The following is a 13,428-nucleotide window of genomic DNA, read 5'->3' on the forward strand; positions in this document are numbered from 1 at the left end:
CAGACCTATGGGAGCAAATTGCTAGGAGACATCCACACCTTTGGAGAATTGCAGTTCTGATCTAGGTCTTTCTGACTAAACAGATGTTTCCCATGAAGAGGGAAAAAAATGATGAAAGGAGGCTAAAATACAGGCTGAAGACTAAAGGATGATGACATCATCTGGATGCCCTGTGAAATTACCATAAGGAAGTGTGCACAACATATAATAAAAGGTCTGGAAATCATGGTTTCTAGGCAGTTTGATAACTTGCATCTAGCATCAGATTGTGGACACTTGTTAGGATTAAATCTGAGTACTCTCATCCTGAAGCTTCAGTGATAAACTATTGCAAGGCAGTGGTCAGAATCCTTTACTATACCTAGACATTTTTGTCTCAGTCTAATCTGCTTCTGCATGTGTATTCTGAGTACATCCCATCATGGCATTTTTTGCCACTAAAGGAGATTCTTAGATTTGTGAAAAGGCACTGAAAAGGCACAAATGCAAAAGGTCTGATTTGTCAATATTACTCTGAGCTGTGGGTCCGGCAGAGCTGGAGGTTTGGAGGCGCTGCCTTTGGACTGGATGCTGGATTAGATCATCTTTTTGTCTCTTCCAGTATAAACCACTTATATGCAGCAGATGGTGGGGCTGAACCAGATATTCCATTGGGTCTCATCTAACTGTATGACAGTGTAGCAGATGAATCAAAGATTCATTCCAGTTTGGCAAATAGCATCAAGTTTTCAAGTAGATTGACTTAAAGCAGGAGTGTAAAATTCAATGCATTGGAGGGCCAAATCCATAATATCCTACCTAGACATGTCAATTTCACCTCAGTTTGCTAAACACCAATTCCAGATGCTGCCCGCCACCCACCAGGAAGTATTTCACTTTCTTAAGTATGTTCCAGGCAAGAAAAGTGTGCAAGGGCAAAGGGGAGAGAAGGTATTGAAAAGGGATCCATGGTCAAAACCCTCTTCCCTGATGTTTTCTTGCCTCACTTTCCCAGTGGGAGGAATACTGATTTGCTGCAAGCTTGCATCAAGCACGTGTGGCAGTTTAAATGGCAATTCTATCGCTAATTCTACTTATAAGATTCACTATGGTGCTGAAAAGATTCATAATCAGTGCTGAAAATAATTTAGTCATCTGGCATATGGCAGGGATACTATGGCCAAATCTACACCAAGCAGGATATCCCACTACGACACTATGAAAGTGGTATGTAAGAGGCAGGAGCCACGCCAAGCAGGATATGGCACTATGAGAGTGGTATGAAAGCGGTATATAACAGCCAGGAGCCACACCAAGCAGGATATAGCAGTATGAAAGCAGTATATGGTATGTGTCAATGGGGCCCAACAGTTGTCAGTGCACTTCAGTACCACTATAAAGCAGTAGTGCGGCTCCTGCCTCTTATATACTGCTTTCATACTGCTTAGTGCTCTATCCTGCTTAGTGTACATAGATCTGGCCAATGAGTTATAATACAGACCCAAAATGGCCTCATATCTGAAACTACCAGCTTAAAAGGGATAGGTTCTCCCATCGTGGCCCATACAGAATCTGACAAAAGGAACCTCATGGCAACACACTCACCCCAGGATTGCTCCAGCTTCTTTAGACTGGTAGATGTCACATTTGTGCAACGGTCCTGTGTGGCCAGCAGCTTTGCACAGAGCTTGGTGGAACTGGAACTGGATTACAAAACTGACGAAGTATCTGGAAGAGAGAGGGGCCAGCTGAGTGGGATGCCAAGGCAACACAGAATTTCGCCAAGGGTCACCAGAGTCAGCAGAGAATCATGTACTTACCTGACATATGGGACATTGGCAGGGATATGAAATTTTGCCCCTGGATCAAAATCTTCCTCTGATCTTGGCACTGGTGGGCATAAACCTTGGTACTTCAATCTATGCAATTGAGGGAAATGGAGAGAGATGGTTACGCTCACCAGCCAATTTGAAAAGAATGGATGAGTGGTTTCAAGAGCGACTCTCACAGAGATGGGATTGCTACTTCTTGAACCAAGAAGGTCCACTGCATATCTCCACCCTGGAAAAGGTTTAGGTTCCCTATGGGGGCCACTACTCTTCAGAAAGCCTGGGACTTTTTCACCCACCTATTCCCATAACTGCTGGAATTAATTTTTTTACCCCAAAGACAATAATAACTGTAGCAGATGTACACACACCAATAATAGGCCAGGGAGAGGAATACCTGCCAAAGGAGTGCCTTAGGGGCTGTCTTCATAGTGCTGAATTGGCAGCTCCTTCACTCCAAACCTCACGGCTTTGCTTACCCGGCATGGCATCGAGTAATCCTGATGTCAAGGGGTGTGTGTGTGTGTGGAGTTTACAGCAGTTATCTGGTACTGGAGCCAACTCCTGCCCTCTTCCCGGTTTCCATGGCCAATCACTGGTCGCCTTCCACCAGGAACACCCCCGAATTGGCCACAGAGCAAGGTCAAACGATGGAAGAACGGGGGTGGCCTCACTCTCATCAACTTTTCTTCTGTGCAGCTTCACGAGAAAGCCCCACGGTGGCTGCAAATCTCCAGCTGCATCCTATAACTGACACAACGCAGATTCGCATCTGCTGTGGGGCTTTGGCTGCATATAGACAGCCCCCTAGAGGCAAGGCAAACTCTTTTCTGATCTTTAGCACTGCCTGAAAGAAATCAGCTGCAATTGTGCTTCACCCATACTCACACTCCAGGCTGTGTTTGGGCTCCAGCCCACATGTACAAACAGATACAGTATATGCCACAATGGGATACAACCAAAAGGTCAAAAAGTCTCCTTGCCAGACAGCTACAAGCCACTCACCTGAGATTCCACCACTGTTGATTGTACTCATCTTCCGAAATGCGCCCATCAAACACTTTCCATCTCCACTGATCCATCAAGTAGCCAAAGGGCAGGAAAGCAATTTTATCCAGTGCAATGCTCATCAAGTAGTTAATGTCACTCTCTAGCCAAGAGGAATATAAATATAAGTAGATCCACAGGCCAGTACATTTCCCAATGCTTCTGCCTTACCCCACCCAACCTCCACCCTCAGCTAACTCTACTGTGTTGCGTGTATTCATGTCCTTTACCTCCCAGTACTCCAGTCTTACTCCTAAAACCCCAATATTCTGTCAAACTCCTGTATGAATGGGTTAAATATGACCAAATCTTATGGTCATTCAAGAGAGAATCAGTTTACATTTATGACTTTTATTCAGTTTAACCCAGGCTAAATTGAAAAGCCAATCTTGGTCAAAACACAACACAATAATGATTATGTGAATCCATACTTTTAGTCTTGGTTCAGAGCATCATAAAAAAGCCTCGTGTGGCTCAGAGCGGTAAAGCAGAAGTTTCTGCAGCCGAAACTCTCCCCACGGCCTGAGTTCGATCCCAGCGGAAGCTGGTTCTCAGGCAGCTGGCTCGGGTCGACTCAGCCTTCCACCCTCCTGAAGTTGGTAAAATGAGTACCCAGTTAGCTGGGGGAAAGGGAATAACGGCCGGGGAAGGCAACAGCAAACCTCCCTGCTATAAGGCCTGCCAAGAAAATGTCAGCGAAAGCTGGCGTCCCTCCAAGAGTCAGTAATGACTCAGTGCTTGCACGAGAGGTTCCTTTCCTTCCTTTCCTTCAGAGCATCATATGTCTCTATGTCAACTATAGACAACAATCTTGGCAAATTAGAAGACAACATCAGCCTTATGTTTCAAATCTGACAATTGCTGCTGAGAGGTCTTCCGTGCATCAAAGTGTCGCCACGTGGCTTAATCCTGTTTACCCTGATTGTCTCCTATCTCATTCAGCAGCTTGATGCTGTACAAATGCTTTGGAGTGGACACCGATAAGGCCATGACATCTCCAATGGCTTCATGGAATCCTGGATTAGCCCCGTCACGAAATGAGATGGGCTGGTCTTTGTACTGCAGAAAGTACTGGACATGGCCCATTTCGTGGTGAACTGTTATCAAATCATCCATATTCACAACAGTGCATTGCTTAATCCTGAAGCAAAAGAGAAAAGGGAGTGAAGACGTGGACATGTAAAATAATTACAAAGAAAGGAAAAGGTAGAGTTGGAGTTGGAAAGAGGGGAAAGGCAATCTAATCTACTCAGCAGCCCAGCACAATCTAGACTAAAGAGGCAGACAGCAGGCAAACTACAGAAACACGCTCCAAATGATTGATGCTGGTGAACCCATCCACAAACTGCAAAGAAGAATAGACACACCCATGCACAGTTCCTTCCTGACCCCAATCTAGCAGTTTGATCATTTGTCCAAAGGAATGTTATTAGCAACAATTATTAGCCCACCAGCCAATATTTTGTCTCTGGTTGTGGCAGATCCTATACATGGGTCAAGGATTTAAGCTCAAAATGACCACAACTGTGACACCTTAATAGATAACAAAACGTCTTCATAAATTTAACAAACTCTTTCTTCAATCACGAGTGGTTCCTACTCCCACAACACTTTCCAGGAAATTATTACAAGATGTACACATCTAGATCTTCTCTCAAGTTCTAATTTAAATTAGTTAGCATCTTGTTTCTAGCCATTGATTCTTGTATCCAAAAGCACAAGGAAGAAAAAGACAGAATATGTAAGATGAAAATGGTAGCAGTCTGCAGATGTAACACCAAAAATATGCTCAGTCGTTCCCTCAGGAAAACAAATATATTTAAAGTAAGGAAAACCTGTCATTAATTCAGCTGCATAAAACTTTGGTTTGGGGATAGGGGACAGGAGCTAAGATGGAGATATTCAGTGTGATAGCGAAGACTGATCAAGGAACAGCAGCAGTGGGTGGGAAGACTTTGGACATGTGGATATTGCAGAAAGAGGGAGGAGGGAGGGAGGGGAGAGAGAGAGAGAGAGAGAGAGAGAGAGAGAGAGAGAGAGAGAGACTATGAATGTGTTATTCACATGAAGGGCAGTCCTGTGTTGAAGTAGATGTAGGGATGCGTTTCTTGCTCTGTCCCCAACATTGCAACCCCATGCTAGACCAGCCCTCTGACGTTTTAAGAGTGGTTGCTTGTGCATAGAGGCTGCATGCAAATGGGTGTCCCAACCACATTTACAGGTTTCTTTGTGGACAACCGCATGCAACACATGACACTGGAAGGTCAGGATAGTGTGGGCCATAAACAGCAGCTCCTGCTTCAAATCACCAGTGTCCTACACACAAGTAACAAGTGTACAGAGCTAGATGGCCTGAGAGATTTGCAATCTGAAAAGACATGGCATGGGATAATGACAGAGAGCAGGGGTTGGAGATAGGGAAGCCCCCAACCTCAGTAGCATACACAGAGCGGTACAGAGCAGGCCCCATATTTTCCCCACAGGAAGGCCTGTAGAAGTGAACACCCACCTCTAGGAAGAGAGAAGGCAAAATTTCAGTAGGCCAAAAAAGAGTCTGCCCAAGGGGATTTTTTTCTATAGCGCCAGCACTATGTCTGATTTATTTATTTATTTATTTATTACATTTATATATCGCCCCACAGCCGAAGCTCTCTGGGCGGTTCACAAAAGTTAAAACCGTAAACATTAAAAAGTATACAAAATTTAAAAACCATCAGAAACATAAAAACAACAGTATAAAAACGACAGTATCCATTTATAAAACAGTTCTGGGGTCCATTAAAAAACAAACTTAGCGTTGTTAAATGGTGTTAAATGCCTGGGAGAAGAGAAAAGTCTTGACCTGGTGCCTGAAAGATAACAGTGTTGGTGCCAGGCAAGCCTCATTGGGGAGATCATTCCACAGTCGGGGGGCAACCACTGAGAAGGCCCTCTCCCTTGTTGCCATCCTCCGAGCTTCCCTCGGAGTAGGCACTCAGAGGAGGACCTTAGATGTTGAGTGCAGTGTATGGGTACGTTCATGTCGGGAGAGGCGTTCCATCAGGTATTGCGGTCCCAAGCCGTGTAAGGCTTTATAGGTTAAAATCAGCACCTTGAATTGGGCTCGGAAACGTATAGGCAGCCAATGCAAGCGGGCCAGACTCAGTGTTATATGCTCAAACCTCCCTGTTCCAGCTATCAATCTGGCCGCCGCATTCTGCACAAGCTGCAGCTTCCGAACCATCTTCAAAGGCTGCCCCATGTAGAAGGCATTGCAGTAATCTAATTGGGAGATTACCAGAGTATGGACAACTGAAGCTAGGTTATCCTAGGTGGGAGGGCAAACTCTTCCCTTTATGGATTTGTCAGGGAGGTCCTCTTGACAAAGGTCAAGATAAAGCACACCTGGAGAGCCATTCTACTGAAGGCACCAAGGACCCTTCCCCTTTCTCCAGCCCTTCTCCACCCACTCATTGCTAAAGCACCTGAAGTCCTTGCGGTTGTAGAAGTCCCAGGCTGAGGCATGGCAGACCACTTTTCTTCCATCTGTTGGCTTTTCCAGCATGGAGTTATTCCAGAACTCGGGTGGCATAGGAATGAGGCCCAGTGATTGGAAGAAACTGTCAGACTGTTCAAACATCCTCTTTGGAGTCCAGCCCTGTGGAAAGGATAGTGAGTGTACAAAGGAGACAACATTAAAAAAAAAAAAAAGCCTGTAGAGCGGTTGGGTAGAGGATAGGAGCACTGCAAGACAATAATGAAAGTGTCACCCCTTCTGGTTTGCCAGTTCCTGCAGTGGAAGCAGGAAAAAAATGTTAAACGCCAGCTAAAAATAGGTCAAAAGATATGAAATATTTAGCACGGAGAGGAAATCATGACAGCGATCATCTGCAGTTAGGTACAGCCAGCTGACAGGGTAGAGCCACTGAAACCCTATGTCAGGGGTGGGAAACTGCCAATCCACAGGCCAGATCAAGCCGGCAGCACCTTTGGAACCACCCTGCGGCTTCCCCAACTCAGCCCACCCCATGTGACAATGGGGCTGACAACAAAAAGGTCCTGTTCACCTGAATGGGAGTGTTTATTCCAAGCCAAATTGCCATGTTGGGTGAGGTTCAGAGGGAAGGGAAGGGAAAAATAAAGAGGGGGGGGGGAAGAAGAAGGAGTGGCAACGGGAAAATGGATGGCCCACTGCCTTTTCTGCCCCCACCCATCTTTGGCATCAGCCCCACTGGGCCCTCCTCCTGAGAGACTTCTCCTAAAGGAGTGGGATCCTGAAGGTAAAAAAAGAAAACGTTTCTCATCCCTGCCCTAAATATTTATGTATTCTGCAGCCAAGAATATGCTCTTAAGAACATAAGAAGGGCCCTGATGCTGGATCAGACCAAGGGTCCATCTAGCCTAGCACTCTGTTCACACAGTGGCCAACCAGCCATTGGCCAAGGATGAACAAGCAGGACATGGTGCAACAGCACCCTCCCATCCATGTTCCCCAGCAACTGTGGCACACAGGCTTACTGCCTCGAATACTGGAGATAGCCCACAACTATCAGGGCTAGTAGCCATTGATAGCCTTTGCCTCCAGGAATTTATCCAACCCCCTTTAAAAGCCATCCAAATTGGTGGCCCTCACTACATCTTGTGGTAGTGAGTTCCATAATTTAACTCTGCGCTGTGTGAGGAAGTGCCAACCCTAAAGCTTCAGCAATTGTATGATAAAGAAGAGGGAGAACTCTAAAGCATTGAGCCACACTTTTTACGACATAAAAGAACCCATTACGTTTCTGCCCTGGGGCGTTTCTAAAGAGTAAAACACTTTAGTCCCCATGAGGAAATATTACAAATAATAATTGAATACAATCTAGCTGTGCCAACCTGGCTTTTCATGGCTGGTGTAGCATCGACTTTGCTAGCAGCGGGGAAAGGAATGACGAGGTCAAAAATGTTTGCCCATGACTGTGCCCACATGTTTCCTAGGAAAAAGAAAATAAAGTCGATGAGTGGATAACGTGGAAAGAAGGGGGAAGCCCAAAAGCAAGCAAAACAACAAGATCCAATATTAACTTCCTGAGTGGAACAACAATCTGTCTGCTTTACAGAGAGTTCAGATTGATGGGTGCCCTTGGCCAACGATAATGTTGTTCCCGCTAAACCTAGGGGCATGGCTTCCCCCGCTTCCTGTATAATAGAGATACCCTATGTATAATAAAGGCCTTTTCACTTCATCAGTAAGCACATTTATTGCATACTGTTCACATGTCTTCAATTAAGGAATATCACACGGAGTACTCAAAGTGCTATATTTTGTACCTGGGAAAATGTGATAATGTGATATCCCGAACAGTGCATTCAGTGCTATTGCAGTTGCCATATAGAAAGTGCTTCTATGAGTGTTACAAACACCTCTTGAATATGCATTATTGTATTATGAGCAATACAGCGGATTCTTTCTGATCCTTTTTTGACAATCTTTCTTGTTTTAATTTTTTTAAAAAATATTTGAAGGTAGTTTGCTCTCCTGTCCTGTGCATGGGCACAGAAAACTCTACGTTGGGGAAATAAAGGAAAAAACATGGCATAACCACTCTACCTTCCCCACCACACACACTTTGAGTTCACAGGCCATGCCACAGCTCTTTGTGGCTTATTTCATAGAATCATAGAATAGCAGAGTTGGAAAGGGCCTACAAGGCCATCGAGTCCAACCCCCTGCTCAATGCAGGAATCCACCCTAAAGCATCCCTGACAGATGCTTGTCCAGCTGCCTCTTGAAGGCCTCTAGTGTGGGAGAGCCCACAACCTCCCTAGGTAACGGATTCCATTGTCGTACTGCTCTAACAGTCAGGAAGTTTTTCCTGATGTCCAGCCACAATGGAGCGCAGCAGCCACAGGTGCCACCCTGAATATTCTACTCCTGACCGTGGCTTGTCTCGTCATGTAAACCAAACCAGTGGAGGTTATGTGAGGTTCACCTACAGCCTGTTCTAGGGTGGTTTAGCCATCTCAATAACCCTAACCTGCCAGATTCATGCAACACAACAACCCACAGCCAGGGGTTGAATATTCAGGGTGGCACCAGTAGTCAGTGTGGCTTGTCATGGCTTAAATAAACCACGACAAACTGCAGCATGTTTTGCGAACAGCCACACACTCCCCTACACACATGGGATTGCTAACAATCATGCTGTTGTTGCTCAATCAGGGCTTGCAGAAATGGTAAAATGTAACTTGGTCATGTTTTGTGGGGTTGTGCAGGAAGGCTCTAACTATATTTCAGCTTCTCTTGCTGCTCCTTCTTCACGAGTGTTTGTGCAGCACCCGTCAAAGCCTCTTCTGCAGCCGTTTGCATCTCCTGAAGAGCTATTAACGCAGCCTTCCCCAACCTGGCGTCCTCCAGATGTAGTTGGACTACAACTCCCACCTTCCCCAGCCACTATGCCACCTGCTGGGGAAGACAGTTTCTGTGCTGACATCTACAGATTTATTATTTATTTATTTATTTATTTATTGCATTTCTATACCGCCCAATTGCCGGAGCTCTCTGGGCGGTTCACAAAAATTAAAAACATTCAAAGTATAAAACAACAGTATAAAACCATAATATAAAATACAATATAAAAGCTCAACCAGATAAAAACAGCAGCAATGCAAAATTACAAATTTAAAACCATGTTATTTAAAATTTATAGATTGTTAAAATGTTGGGAGAATAAAAAGGTCTTCACCATGTAGGTGCCAAGCGAACCTCCTTAGGGAGCTCATTCCACAGCCGGGGTGCCACAGCAGAGAAGGCCCTCCTCCTGGTAGCCACCTGCCTCACTTCCTTTGGCAGGGGGTCACGGAGAAGGACCCCTGAGGATGACCTTAGGGTCCGGGCAAGTACATACGGGAGGAGGCATTCCTTCAGATAGCCTGGCCCCAAACCGTTTAGGGCTTTAAATGTCAATACCAGCACTTTGAATCGGGCCCGGACCTGGACTGGCAGCCAATGAAGCTGGAAAAGGACTGGTGTGATGTGGTCTCGTCAGCCAGTCCCTGTTAGTAACCTTGCTTCCCTGTTTTGCACCAGTTGAAGTTTCCGGACCGTTTTCAAAGGCAGCCCCACGTATAACGCATTGCAGTAATCCAAACGAGAGGTTATCAGAGCATGGATAACTGTAGCTAAGCTATCTCTGTCCAGATAAGGGTGCAGCTGGTATGTCAGCCTGAGCTGATAAAAGGTGCTCTTTGCCACTGAGTTCACCTGTGCCTCAAGTGACAGTTCTGGATCCAAGAGCACCCCCAAACTACGGACCCGATCCTTTAGGGGGAGTGCAACCCCGTCCAGGACAGGGCAAACATCACCTCGCCGGACAGAAGAACCTTCCGCTAACAGTACCTCCGTCTTGTCTGAATTGAGTTTTAGTTTATTAGCCCTCATCCAGTCCATTACCGTGCCCAGGCACTGGTTCAGAACAGCCACTGCCTCAGCTGGGTTTGATGAAAAGGAAAGGTAGAGCTGGGTATCATCTGCATATTGATGACACCTCAGTCCACATCTCCGGATAACTTCCCCCAGCGGCTTCATGTATATGTTAAACAGCATAGGGGATAAGATAGAGCCCTGTGGAACCCCATGGCTTAGGTGCCATGGCACAGAGCAATAATCCCCCAGCACCACCTTCTGGAATCGGCCATCCAAGTAGGAGCGGAACCACTGCAACGCAGTACCTCCAACTCCCAGCTCAGACAACCTATCCAGAAGGATACCATGGTCGATGGTATCGAAGGCCGCTGAGAGGTCCAGGAGAACCAACAGGGTCACACACACCCTGTCTCTCTCCCGACAGAGGTCATCCCACAGGGCGACCAAGGCAGTTTCCGTTCCAAAACCAGGCCTGAAATAATCCGTTTCATTCAAGAGTGCCTGGAGTTGTCCTGCAACCACCCGCTCAAGCACGTTGCCCAGGAAAGGGATATTAGCCACCGGCCTGTAGTTGTTAACGTCCTCCGGGTCCAGGTTAGGCTTCTTCAGGAGCGGTCTAATTGCCGCCTCTTTTAAAGAGGCCGGCACCACTCCCTCTCTCAAGGAGGCATTTACAACCTCCTGGACCCAGCCGGCGATCCCCTCCTTATTTGATGTAATGAGCCAAGAGGGGCAAGGGTCAAGCACACAGGTGGTCGACCGGACTTGGCCAAGCACCTTGTCCACATCCTCGGGCCTCACTAACTGAAACTCATCCAATAAAACTGAACCGGACGGCGCTCTGAACGCCTCTACTAGTGGAGCTGCATTAAGTGTGGTGTCCAATTCATGACGAATCTGAGCAACTTTATCTTCAAAGTGCTGTGCAAACTCGTCACAGAGTACGATAACTGTATAGCACTGAAATGCATTATTTCAGTCCTGTCACTGGCAGCTAGTTTACCTTAGGGATGGTCTAATAAAAGGAATAGCAAACATGTAGCAGGTATCCAAATGTAGAGGGGGGGGGAAACCGAGGCTAAAATTCTTTGGTATTAGATTTTGACCCTGTTCTGATGAAACACTATGCCATGGTTAGGCCGCTAATTCTTCAGCAGCAAATGGTTAGTAAGTGTGTTTAAACTGTGGTTATGTAGCCACCATGGTTAGAAAGGGTTCACATGACACACAAAGTCATAGTTCACACAACATGCTAAGCCATAATGTTTAGCTCAAAATGCTTAACAACTGTGGCTTAGGCCTTTGCTAGACCTGGTGGGAAATCCCGAGGAGAGGAGGGGAGACTTCACGTTATGAATAACGCAAGATCTCGCCCTTATTCACACGCGAGCCACGCCGAGCTCTGGAGGAGAGCCGTCGCGGCTGCCATTTCTTTTTACTTTTAAAGCAGCAACAGCGCAGGAGCCAGGAACAGTAAGGAGGTGTTTTTTGTTTTTTAAAAAACTTCTTCTTCCCCCACATCTGCGATCTCCCCCCCGGCCCCGTTCTCCTTCCCTCCCGTCCGCGATCTCCCCCCAGCCCCGTTCTCCTTCCCCACCCGCCCACCATGTCCAATGCCACCTCCGCCCCCCCCCGGCCGCGATCTCCAATCCCCCTGGTCGCGATCTCCTCACCCTGGCTCCGCTCTTCCCCCTATCTCTCACACTGGGTCCGCTCTCCCCCCGCCCAGCCCCCAGCTCCCCCACGCGATTCCCCCCACCAGCCTGATGGGGTGCCCAGTGCCCAGCTTCTCCCGGCTACTCACGAGTAAGCTGTGTAGCTGGGAAAAGCCACGGAATGGGCTCGACCTTCCTGCAGAAATACCAGGCCACAACTGGTGCCGGTCATCCTGGGCCAAGGGAGGGTTTAGCCCGGGCTGAGCCCGGGATCCCCTGTGCATCATCTGGATGCACAGGGGTGAGCCCGGGTATCAGCCTGGGCTAAACCCTCATCTAGCAATGGACTTAGTGTATCGTCTGAACAGGGTCAATTAGGCACACTCTTCTTAACTAGCCTTGGTTTCTCCTAGATATTGTAGGTGAGCTTTTTCCCCTTCCACAGATCACAGAGAAATGGAAAGGCCTAGAGAGTTGCCCAGGATGTCCAATGGTTCAGCAGACAGGCCTGGTGTGGAAAGGCTTACCTAGCAAGTGCGCTGGGATAGGGCCCCTGAGGTTAATGTAGTCTTCGCCATACTTCATGTAGAGTGCCCGACGCACATAGGCATGCAGATTGAAGTACAAGGGTTGGAGCTGTTTCCAGATGCTCTCCAGATCAGCTTCAAAAGTTGGCATTTCATAGAGAGACCTCCAGAAGGCACCGTTGTCTGCATGACCTGCACAAGTGCATTGGAGAATAGGAGCCCTTTATGAGACTTTTATGTTATGGAGCCGCAGACAAATAAATAAACAAATAAACAAAGCCCAAGCGTGTCCGACCCAAGATGCAAAGCCATTCCAAAGATTATCCTTTCTAACCCACCATCCCCATTTAAAATACGGAAGCCATGATGAGACTCCAGTTCCCCCTAAGGTCTGACGTCCTGCAGTTGGAACAAAGCATATAAACCATGAACCTTTGCATCTGTCTTGCTTCAACAGAATTTGGTGGCTCTGAGGGTTAAAGCAAAATGGCAGCTTCAATGGCTGTGCTGTGATGATCAGACCATTCAATGAATGAACGCTACAAGGATTGCCTTAAGAACAACTGCTGAAAAGCTTTGGTTAGCGATGCCATGGTGGGCTTCTTTTGGATGGAGGCTTTAGGCCAGGAACAAATTAAATCAGTGCTTCCAGGTCTGCACTAACTTTTGAGGCTCACTTCAAATGGCTTGGGCTCTGCCTCCCTCCCGAGAACCACCCCCTCCAGTCTACTATTAATTCTTGCGGAGCGGCCAACATTGCAAAACATGCTTACCATTCAATCTGGCAGCCTTATTGCTCAGTTCTACATATCGCTTATACTGGTTTCGGATTTTCTTTCCTGATGCATCCCGCCAGCCTTTCCAGGAGCGACGGAGCTCATCATAGTCTTTCGACTGGGCCATGGTGTCTGTAAGTTCTAAGCAAGGAATCAATACACAAGCAGGGGTTATGGCCAAGCCTGGGCACTATCTCTTCACGCAGGCTATAAACGTGCACTCACTTTGCC

The 13,428-nt window shown here is 46.9% G+C and overlaps 1 protein-coding gene across 1 annotated transcript in view; it reads right to left on the reverse strand.

The window, feature by feature from the left end:
- Positions 1-13,428, reverse strand: part of ACE (angiotensin I converting enzyme) — a 60,366-nt gene that overhangs the window by 5,435 nt on the left and 41,503 nt on the right. Inside the window, exons 16-23 of the mRNA XM_063132018.1 lie at positions 13,195-13,338; positions 12,422-12,613; positions 7,710-7,807; positions 6,320-6,492; positions 3,773-3,996; positions 2,814-2,958; positions 1,800-1,898; positions 1,585-1,707 (exon numbers count right to left, since the gene is read on the reverse strand). Of these exons, the coding sequence (XP_062988088.1) occupies positions 1,585-1,707; positions 1,800-1,898; positions 2,814-2,958; positions 3,773-3,996; positions 6,320-6,492; positions 7,710-7,807; positions 12,422-12,613; positions 13,195-13,338 (1,198 nt within the window). The remainder of the gene's footprint in view (positions 1-1,584; positions 1,708-1,799; positions 1,899-2,813; positions 2,959-3,772; positions 3,997-6,319; positions 6,493-7,709; positions 7,808-12,421; positions 12,614-13,194; positions 13,339-13,428) is intronic.

This window comes from Elgaria multicarinata, chromosome 1 (genome assembly GCF_023053635.1).
Source record: "Elgaria multicarinata webbii isolate HBS135686 ecotype San Diego chromosome 1, rElgMul1.1.pri, whole genome shotgun sequence".
Lineage (NCBI taxonomy): Eukaryota > Metazoa > Chordata > Lepidosauria > Squamata > Anguidae > Elgaria > Elgaria multicarinata.